Source organism: Arachis hypogaea, chromosome 3 (assembly GCF_003086295.3).
Source record: "Arachis hypogaea cultivar Tifrunner chromosome 3, arahy.Tifrunner.gnm2.J5K5, whole genome shotgun sequence".
Taxonomy (NCBI): domain Eukaryota; kingdom Viridiplantae; phylum Streptophyta; class Magnoliopsida; order Fabales; family Fabaceae; genus Arachis; species Arachis hypogaea.
In genome coordinates, this window is record NC_092038.1 from 138,166,002 (window position 1) to 138,177,647 (window position 11,646).

The 11,646-nt window shown below is 32.3% G+C and overlaps 1 protein-coding gene across 1 annotated transcript; it reads right to left on the minus strand.

Annotated features, from left to right (window-relative positions):
- Positions 1–5,291: 5,291 nt before the first annotated feature.
- LOC112734408 (ABC transporter G family member 1) lies at positions 5,292–11,063 on the minus strand. Its single transcript, XM_025783712.2, has 7 exons — positions 10,637–11,063; positions 8,202–8,281; positions 7,622–8,092; positions 7,460–7,546; positions 7,238–7,375; positions 6,964–7,158; positions 5,292–6,156 (listed from the first exon to the last, which is right to left on the minus strand). The coding sequence occupies exons 1-7, from the start codon at positions 10,962–10,964 to the stop codon at positions 5,389–5,391; spliced, it is 2,067 nt and encodes a 688-aa protein (XP_025639497.1). The 5' UTR covers positions 10,965–11,063; the 3' UTR covers positions 5,292–5,388.
- Between the last annotated feature and the right edge of the window lie 583 nt (positions 11,064–11,646).

Genomic DNA, 11,646 nt, shown 5'->3' on the forward strand with positions numbered 1-11,646 from the left:
TCATCGTTGTCCCACAGCCTTCACCAACCTACCATACATGCGATCCCATTATCACCGCCTACCGAGCCTCCTCAATCCCAGTAGAAAACACAAGTAGATGCAAACAGGTAAAACACAAGTAATGTACATGTATAGCAAGTAATTCAATTAGGCATAACTTAAGTAATCAAAGCAAGCTAAGCAAGCATGTAATAAATGCATATGATGAATGTCTATCCTATTTGCCTCGTGATATCACTTGTCGGTTCAACTGCCAACGCGACACATCCTTTTGGATGTAGCCTTTCTACCACGACCAGGGATATAGTGCCCTACTCACTATTTCTTGGCGCTTCCTGGTGTATAATGTCTAGTACTTTTTCTTGCGCCCCCATGGATATAGTGCACGACCCACTCTTTTAGGGTTATAGTGCCTGAGTTCACTCTGGCGACAGAGAAGGTTATGTGAGTGGGAGACTGCTACACCCTTCACATCTGAACGTAAGTGGAAGACTACCACGACCCCTACACCGGCACCGCTACCTCGACAAGCGGAATTCACCACCGTCCTTACCAGGCACATAGCGACTTACCAAAACAATGCATGTTATGTGAGTGTGAGACTGTCATAGCCCTCATATCCGATCATAGGCGGGAGACTGCCACAACTCCTATGCCAACTTACCAAATTTCAGCATATCATTAACATTGTATTCAATCTCAGCAACTTCAGTTTCTCCCGTTTCCTCAATTCATCAATAACTTAACACTCCACCAATTCACTCAAGTCATACCATTCATAGAACTTTCCAAGGCTAAGTCACAGTCTTTTAATGTTATTAACAGAGAATATCTAATTTAAGCTACCTAACTCACCCTCACTAGTCTTAAGACCTAATCAATAGTTATAAGTCTTAAATAGTATTTAAGGAAATTTAGAAAGCTAGAAGAACCATTGAAATGAAGAAAAACAAGCTTTCGGCAAAACAGGGACCATGCGTACGCATGCCCCTATCCGCGTACGCATGGGTGTCAAAATTTCCATGTCGCGTACGCATGCTACACTCGCGTATGCAAATCCTCAAAACAGCAAGGGAGGCTCGCGTCGCGTGCAATATGCCACATACGCATGCCAGTAAAAGAGATATTTTCGCGTACGCATGGGTGCTTGGCGACAGCCAATCCCCGTGTCGCATGCACTGTCCGAGCATGCATGGTTGAAAAATTTAGAAACTTTAAAAAGCTGCAAAATTTAGATTTTAGTGTCAAACTTCAAACCCGCATAACTTTTTTGTTCTAAAATATTTTTCACTCGTTCTTTGAACGTCTTTTAGCTCTTGGACCCAACTTTCATTTAAATCAAATTTCATAAAAAATAAAGGTCCTGAAACCAAGTTATACCTCGTCAAAGTTCATAAAAATAAGGTTTTACAAAATTTAACAAAGTTCTCTAATTTTCCAAAACTTCAATTCAAACCAAACTTAAACATACTCAAAATCATCATCAAATCACTATCACACACTACAATTTACTATTTCATTACATCTCAATTTTTTTCACACCTATTTCACTCAACTTTCCATCTCTTCTCTTCATAGTTCAACAAAATCAACAATTTCCAAATCAAGATTACAATATCAACAATTTTGCTCATTTCAACTTTTCATAAACATCATTCATCATCTATCATCACCAATCCTCTTTAACATCCATTTTCATCCAAATTCATCACCACATTAATGATCAACAATATACATCATCAATTTAATAATTATCAACAATCAATTCAATCCTATCCTAAGGTCCATTAGCCTAAGTTTTACAAAACATTGCATATTACCTAAAGAAAACGAAAACCATACATTGGTTGATTCCCAACACATTCAAAACACCGAAACAATACCACAAAGCTTAATCCAAAAGCTTCAAACTCAGTCTCAATACTCCAAGTAGCCAAAACAACTCCAAAAATCACCAAACCTCAATCTAACATCATATAATATACCAAAATCAACATTATGGCTAACCAAAACATCAAACCTCAAGGATTTCAAAGAGACTTACCTTACCCAATGGTATTAGGAGCAAAATCCAATAATATTACAATGCTAGATCATCCCTAAACAACAAAAATCACAAAATCTATTTAAAAATCAAACCTAAAAATGCGAAACTCTTAGGGCAAAAAACTAGTGCATGGATTTTCAAGATTCTTATCACTTAATTTAGATAGAATCAAATAGCTCGACAAGAGTTTCACATGACCGTAAATGACACACAAATCAGAGCACCGTAGCTCAAGTTATGAGCGAAACAAGGTGGAAGTGAATAGTAACAATCCCTCTTCTCATCTCTTCTTATCCCAGCGTCCCCTTCTTGTTTTTGGGTGGAAATGAGCTTGAAACTCATTAAAAGGGTATATATATGTTGGACCTTAGGCCTAATTCGTTAGTATTTTAGGTTTGTTTAGTCTAATTTCAGGCCAAAACCTTTAAAATTAACGTCCAGTTTTTAATTCTAAATTATTTTTATCTTTTCAAGTTAATAAATTCAATTTCCTAAATTTATTAACTCATAATTTAATTTTTTCCTTACTCACAACACCGGCCTAATTTAAGCCGGTACATATTTTTATGCATTTTCCCACAGAAAACTATATTTTCTCACTCAAAAAAATTCACTAAATCCAAATTTTACCTTTAATTTTTCTAATTAATATTTCTAAATCTTTGAACCTATTCCGAACAATCAAATTATTATTTTATTCTTATTTAAACGGTTAATTAAATTTTAGGTTCTTACATGCAAAAGTAAGTCCTCCCTTGTAAAGAGTTGTCAACTTAGATTGTATCTTTACCATTTCTTGGAACTAAGCTCGACTGGAATTGGCCTGGACAGAGACCCCTCGATAACAACTAAATGTTTTTCATCTGGTTTTAAGCCATCATTGCTCCCACCCTGGTTTGAAATTCAACTTTGTCATCGAGACTAATTGACATCAATGAGGAGTACCCAACAAGGATGATGCTGCAAATTGGCTTCTAGGATGTCTCCTCCAAGGACTAGAACTTGCCAACTTCAAATCTTCCTTCAATGTGTATCGCCGTCATCGTTAATGAGGAGAAGGATTTGTCAGTTCCTGAGTTCTTCCGATATTACATCGCATGCCACTTCCCACCTTCTGCTTCTGGTCTTCAATCCCGATACATTCTCTGTCGTCTTCTGTCATCCACAACTTTGAGCACTTCCATGCCTCTTCTTTGTCCGCCTTGTTCGAGGGTCATCCTTCCAGCATTTGAGCCTCCCTCGGGGACGTTGTTTGCGGTAAAGACCTAAGAGAACCTGTTCGGTCCTTTCCTGAGTTAATAGTTAAAAATGACCCCTGAAATTTGACATTCGATTTAATTTAACCCTCGAATTTTCAATTGACCTAAATTGTACTCTGAAATTTTAACTCGTGCCTCGAGTTGGCCCTTCCATCCATTTTCATCACCGAAAAGCTGACCTGGCACAATCAAATGACGTCATTTTGCTATTTGTTCCAAAACGACGTCGTTTTTCTTTCCCTTTTCTTCTTCCTCCTCCATAAGCAGCCATGGCTCGGGTACTACTTCGAGCTTCAGAAATCTCAAGTATGGTCTCATCCTCAGCTTTAGATTCATTGTTTAGGAAGTATATCCCTGATATCTCCACTCTCCTCTGTAAGATCTCTTTAGACCCTCCGTCCACCATCGATCGTACTCTGTAAAGTCAAGTGTTTCGCCTATCTCCATCTCTCGAGCGACTTCCAAAGCTTTCGCCTCTTGTGCTAACTGAACCTGGTAAGACCAATTGTATCGGTCCTTACATAAACAGAAGAGTTAAAAGACCTTTTATAATACAAAATAGTCATCTCTTCTTCTTTTTTCATTCTCCCTCCGTATAGCCGTTAAATCCATCACTCACAGTCTCTCCTTTTCTCCATAGCTTCTCTCTAACCCATTTTCAGTGATCAAGTAATCATCATCTCCTTCATTTATGCACGCATGAGCAACTGCTTCATTCACAACAACAACCACAACCACAACCACAACCTCTTCTACTTTCTCCATTTCACTTCAAATTGATTCTTAATTATCATTATTATTATTATTATTATTGAAAAAGAAAATACAAAGTGGGAGATAGGGTTCCAATGCAACACTACAACCTCAACTCACCCTCTTCCTTCATCGAGAGTTCCCTCCATGTTTTCAAAGCCGTTGATGCCATAACCACTACCCCCTCCCCCATTGACCACATCGCCACCCTACCTCAGACCCCGGCACATATGATTCTGCCGCTACCGTTGTGAGTGCGGCTCCACTTTTCTTCACTTTCTCTGCATTGCATTCACAAATAGAAAATAAGAAAGATTTTCATGTGATTGAAGTGGTTGATTATTCCAGCCAAGACAAAATGGATAAGAAAAAGAACAAGAAGATACAGTATAAGGAGGAGGAGGAGAAGGAGGGGGCGGCGAATGGTGTATGTCGGTACAGTGGCCAAGGTTGCACGATCAAAGAAAAGGTGGTAACGATCACGAATACGGCGGTGGTGGAAGGATGTTACAGGAGCTTCTTGTTGGTTTGTTTGGATTTGACACCATAAAAATTTGACTTCCCTTTCAGTGATGAAGGAACAGAGAATTGAAATTTTGTAAAATAACGTTTTTTCTTGTGTCACTGTGTTAGGTGTCAACTAAATTTGTAATATCACTTTTTTTTGTGATGAAAATGGACGAAAGAGCCAATTTGAAGCACGTGTTAAAATTTCAAGATACAATTTAGGTTAATTAAAAATTCGAGAGTTAAATTAAATCGCGGGTCAAATTCCAGAAACTAATTTAAATATTAACTTGTCCTTTTCTATTTGGAGGTTTGATGAGAGTGATGCGGAGGCATTCACTGGGAGAGAACAGAACCAGACGAAGATAACTCAGGCAATCAAGTTCCGATTAGGTGGCTATGACTACTGATTAGAGCAACAACTTTCTCCAAGGCAGATCTATAGATAAAATTAAGATCAGAAAGCGATATGAGTTTAGGGCGGGTGAGGCCATTCAGGTTGGACCAAAGACCAAAAAATTAAAGAAAAAAGAAAACTTTTTCTTTTTTTTTTTTCATTTTTTTATTTGTTTAATTATGTAAATCAAACACTCTCCAAGCATTTACCTTGTTGCATTATTAAAAAACTAAAAACCATCTTCTTTTTCTCTTGGTATTACAATGGGCCAGAGTCCAAAAGAAAGAATATTAGATTTTGACAAAAAAAAGGAATAGAAGAAGCGACATTAAACCGAACTACAATAGGCTTGGGCTAGATTTTTGTTAATATTGTTAACAGTTACATATAATTTAAAATTAAATTCCACATAATTTTGAAAGGTGTCATACAAACTCCACATGCAAAGGAGTAGCATTGGGATTTTCGACGACATGAATTGTTTGTTTGGGAGACATGAGCTTGAAGGATCCAACAATAGGCTTCACCTTCTCAGTAATCTTTATGATAACCAAAAACATAACACGATACACACCAATCATCCCTGCTAATATTGCAAGATCAACCCACTTTGAGTAACTCATGTCTGTTTGCCACGTGTCCCTCATAATCTCTTCACCCGTAATGTACTTGTGTGATGAGCCTCCATGGAATTTCAAGCCTTGATATTCGTTCTTGAACAATCCTTGGAACGCATAAGTGTGGAATGCTATGTAATGCAAAGGGTATCTCCAAAATGGCTTAGGAATGGTGCTTGGCAGTTTGAAGAAGCCAGCAACTAAGATCATGATGCCTTGTATTCCAGAGCCGAGTATGATTCCCATGAGGTAGTTTGGAACCACGCTTGCAACTATCATCATGAGGCTCTCCACTAACATGAGGCAAGAAAATAGAACACAAATGAAGTAAAGGAAGTGGTCGTATCCACTCTGGAGACCAGGGAGGTAGTATGCTATAGCTCCCGGAATGAAAGAAACTATCAACACAAATGGGATGGCTGATAAGGTATTTCCTATCACAAACGCACTCACACCATAATGCCCATTTAGCCTTTCTCTTTCGAATACCTTCATATCTTCCACAAAGGAAGGGAATCCACCAATGCTCATGAAAGTTATGAAAGTGGATACAAATGCAAGAAGTGACCCTCTATCCTGAAATAATAATTAATAGTTATATCAAAAGTGGAGGCAAAATTAATCCTTGAAACATTACATAAAGGTAAACTTTAAGTCTACGTTTAGTTCCGAGAATAAAATAAAATACTGAGAACAAAATACAAAACATAGAGATATATTTATATTTTGTTTGGTCATAAACTAAAATAAATTATAAAAATTTAATTTTTTTATCAAAAAATTTAGAAAAAAATATAATAATAATAAAAAGAAAAAAAAATTTCTCCTGCTAAAATAACAATCACTTCTCTTCTATTTGAGAAACGTATACTCCCCTCTATTATAACTTTTAAAAAACCTCCTCTTTAATCTATTTTAAATATTTTGTATTAACTAACATTAACTTTATCTATTTTTTAAGAAAAAATAACTTATTTTTTACAAAAATATCTTTTAATAAAAAAATAATTTTTTTTGTGATTAAATTTTATTTCCTAAAATATTCTTTAACAAATTATTTTTCTATTAGTTAAATTGTATTTTTATCAAAATATTCTTTTTAAAATTTTTTAATAATTCAATTATTTTTTTCTAAAATATCCTTCAATAATTATAAAAATAATAAAATAATAAATAAATTATATTTTTTATTAATAACTCTGTGTTTTTTTTTATCAGAATAAATACAAAATATATTAATTCAATATTTATAGACACTATATCTATACATGTCTTATCTGTCAAATACAATTTCGTGTAATTACACAAAAAATGATTTTGTATTTCTGTGTTGCAATGTTCCTTGCCTGTAAACAAACTTACCGTAGCTAATGTTGCTCTTACCTTAATTGAAGCATAACTTGTGTCTAAATGATAGAAGATAGTGGCTAAACTTATAGCCAAGGCAATATATATAGCAAGGCGTAGCCAATAATAGCCTAGATCGCGGGACATGTTCACAAATGATCTTTTTGTAAGAACAATGCACTGCCTAAGGAAGCTAGCATGTCCTCTCTTCTTCTCTACGGAGCTAGTTTCCTGAAATCAATAAGCATTGGTTGGTACTATATATTATTGCACAATAAAACATCTATTCATCACTTGGATTGAACAATACCATTTTAGATATGGCAGTTACTTCCGTTTGAACTTGTTCGTTTATTTCTGAGGCTTTGTATGCGTTCACAAGGATTCCGATTGCTGCTTCTGCCGGTAATGCTCCTCCACTCGTCCCGGCTACACCTACCTCCATTTCCTACCATATTATATAATTAAGTATCTCATTAAGAAAATTAAAACAATAATAACAAACTTAAAATAAAAAGTAATTAGCATTTACCTGATCAAAGTCCTTGTTTATAGTTTTCAATAAGTGATCAGATGGATTTTGAAGAGCGGGACAAGGAAAACCATTTGAAGCGAAGAACTGCACTCACTCAAAATCAATAGTTATTACAAAAACAAACATTATAGTGGTTTAGTTAGTTAGTTTATTAGTAACCTGAATTGCATCAGAAGCAGGTCCAAAGTAAACTGTTTTTCCAGCAGAGAGCAAACAGAGATTATCAAAGAATTGGAAAACTTCAGCACTTGGCTGATGAATTGACGCTATGATAGTCCTTTGAATACCATCTTTATGATCAAGAGATTTAATTCTTTTCATGACATAGTAAGAGGCAGCACTGTCAAGTCCACTTGTTGGTTCATCAAGAAACAAGAGCCTTGGGCGTGTTAATATCTCAATGCAGATGCTTACACGTCTCTTCTGACCACCGCTGATTCCTTTGCAACCCCAGCCACCAATTCTAGTGTTGATGGCATCTTGCAAACCCATCTCTCTGATTGTGAACTCTGCTCTCTCTTTCTTCTCTGCCTTTGACATGGAATCAGGTAACTGAAGCTGAGCTGAATAGTACACTGCTTCTCTCACTGTTAATGATGTTATTAAGGTATCGTCTTGTGTCACGTATGCCTATATAAATGCACACAAGTAACAGTCATGCATGTGATGACTAATAATAATTAGAAGAAGCTGAATTTAATCATGCTGTTGAAACTAATAAGGATTTAAGATTTTGTACCGTGCTTCCATAAGCCAGTGATTGTTTGTGACCATTGACAAGAATCTCTCCGGTTTGTCTTGTGTTTGAACCCAATCTACCTGAATTATTGTGAATTTCAAGATGTGGATCAAGTGTAAAAACATACCTTTAGTGTTTTTTTTTTCAAAAAATCATGAGATTTAGTAGTCATTCATTTTTCTTATAAATAAATACTATCTTTGACAAAAGAAAAATGAATTTTCTTTATTTATATAATAGTGTTATGGTTCTATTATTGAAATTGATGGGGCTATTTTATTAGTTAATAATAATATAGAATTTTACGCTCTCAATACATATAAAACTAATTCATGTGAAAAATGTAAATATATTTTATCAATGACTTAAAATTTTTAGTGAAAAAGTTTCCTTGTTTAATTAAAGTAAAGATGATGAGTAAAAGAATTTATGAAGATATATAATTAATTAATGAGTAATAATTAATAACTCAAATCTATTTTCAAAAAATTTTTAGTTTTGGTTTAAATTTTAATTCTTAATATAACTTTAATCATAAAATTAATTTTTAATATTTTATTTTATTATACAAATCAACTCACATCTTAAAAATGTAGTATAAAATTAGATAAATCTATCTGTATAACTATGTAATAAAGATGCATTAATTTTTTAGAATTTTAAAATTTCAGACAAATAATTATTTGTATATATAAACCAACAAATTGATTTGTTTAATAAAATAAAAATTTAGAGATTTTTTATTTAAATTAAATAAATATAAAATTTAAAAAAAAATACATAAAGTATAGTATAATTACATAAATACACAATTGGCCATTAAGGAGTTCTGAATGAGTAAGGTAGGGTAGGATTTGAAGTCATCCCTAACCCTACTCGCGGGTTGAGAATACCTTAACTCTAATCCTATCCGTTCTTAATCCAAGGGTACCCAATCCTACCCGCGGGTTACAAAAAAAGATACAACATTATTATATAACTTGATGATGATTTAAAATTGAACTGACTTTTATGTAAAAAAAATTAAATTATCAATTAATGATTTTTTTAGTGACTAAGAATATTTTATATTTAGTGAGAGGTCTTTGATTTAACATCCACTTGAAACATATTTTTAAGTACCCGAGATGTTCTCATCCAATTTAACTAAATTAATTTTAAATTTTAAAATTAAAAAAATATTTTATTTAAAATTTAGATGATTATAATTTAAATTAATAATTTAATTTAATTCAATAAAAACAAATATACTTATATTGTTCTACTAGTTATTTATAAGTACTGCAAAATTAATTTTAAAAATGACATTACTAAATTAAGTCATGCGCGTATAAAAATAAATTGACTACACTCTACACGCATATTTAATCTAATAACACCATCTTCTATCTTAGTATGGTAAGATAATATTTATACAATATAAAATTAATCTAATAATATCACACAATAATATCTAAAAGACAATGATTTTATTAATTATAATACTCTTTTAAAATAATCATAAATAATTTAATTATAAATAATCAAATATACCAATACAATAATCAAATATGCGAGTATAAATAATTAAATATAATAATTTGCCAATACTAAAAAATAACCAGTATAATAATACGAATATATTTAATTAATAATTTAATTTATTTTAATAAAAATAAATATACCTATTCATTATTTATCAAAAATATCTTACTTTTTTTTTATTAAAAAAATAATTTTTAATTGATTTATTATTTATTATTAAAATAAAAGCTTAAAATTTTTATTTATAAATACCATTAGAACCTTAAAAATAACAACTCGTCAGACAAATTTAAATTTACCAAAAATAATTATGCAATAGGATAAGAAACATCCATAGCGATTTCACATAATTCAAAACCAGCACATATATGGAGTTGGATAAGAAACATCCATGGCGATCTTACATAATTCAAAACCAGCACATATGCCTCTTTTCATTCTTATGCACCCTCCCTCACTCCGTCCATTCATTACCTTGTGAGTTTTTAACAATCTAATAATTAGTACCAGTTTTATTTGTACCATAACTAACTAACTAATTGTTGTAATACCATGATCAAGTTTATACCCCCGTGTTATTAATAAGTTATCAATTTGCGTATTGTGTATATCTCGATACTGAGACGGCATTTAGCTCTTCTGATACAGATTGGGTCTCAATACTTAAAATGTATTCAATTTTTAAAATTCTCTTTCAATAACTGAAATGTAACAAATTGTGTATTTATGTAATTATGCTATATTTTATGTATTTTTATAAATTTTATATTTATTTAATTTAAATAAAAAATTCAAAATTTGGTAAGTAATTTATTGATTAAAATTTATTTAAAATTAAAATATGTTGATTAAAAATTTCTTATTAGTGAGTTGAAGGGTATCACTACTCTTAACTAATTTGATATATATACCTGCTAAAGTATCAAGAAGTGTTGACTTGCCACAACCAGAAGGACCCATAATGGCCAAGAGCTGACCCGGTTTGGCATAACCGGTTAGCCCCTGAAGGATAGCTTTGGTCCCTCTCTTCCCCATGGAAGCCCTCACCCAAAGATCCTTCCATGTCAAACAGATAGGATTGCTCTTCTCTTCTCCATTGCTCTTTCTTGAAGCCTCCTCCATATGTGCCACAGCACTACTAGTAGTAGTGATGGTCTCATCATGATGAATCTCTAGAACAATTGAATTGTTGGGTTTGGCTTCAGAATATGGAAGAGGGTGATGATGAAGAGAAGCCATCAACTATTATTTGAGAGTAAAATAGGAACTAAAAATAATAGTAGTAAGAATGGCTCGGATCTCTGCATAATAATTTGTATGGAATCGTAACAACTTATATAGAGACTCTTCGTACGTGGTTTCACTTTATAATATATAATAAAAAGTTTTTACTTTTTTTTTTTTTATGTATTCAGTAGTGTAAATATAAAAAAATATTTTCAATAATTTTTAATAAAATTTATTTTTGATAGTGTTATTACAAAATATTTTTATACGTACATCTAATTATGTAATATTACGTTAATTAAAGCAATTATTTTTTATATTAAATGAGTAAATAATTATAAAAAAAGAATATAATTAAACAAATATATTAATAAAATGTATAATTTTGTTGGTACATTCAAATTAAACTATTTTAAATAAAATATTTTTTCATAATATTTTTAAAATGTTATAAATACTTTTAACAAGTTCCATAATTATGTAAGTATTTCTTTTACAATTATTATTAATTTTTTAACAAGTGAGATTTATAAAATTTTGGTGAAAATGATTGATGTATGTAGAAATATTTTTTCTTGTGGTGAACACGGACGGACTCAAGCGGCAAGTAGTGGTCTTGTTCCCTAACAAATTTTAATTTTTTTTTTACCAAAAATAAAGAGACTTAAATTCGCGATCTCTTAGGTGAGTATAG

Coding starts and splice junctions, on each gene's coding strand:
- LOC112734408 (XM_025783712.2), bottom strand. CDS start 10,964: ATGGCTTCTCTTCATCATCACCCTCTTCCATATTCTGAAGCCAAACCC. Junction 8,093..8,201: donor CACTGGCTTATGGAAGCACG/GTACAAAATCTT, acceptor GCATTTATATAG/GCATACGTGACACAAGACGA. Junction 7,376..7,459: donor TAAACAAGGACTTTGATCAG/GTAAATGCTAAT, acceptor ATAATATGGTAG/GAAATGGAGGTAGGTGTAGC.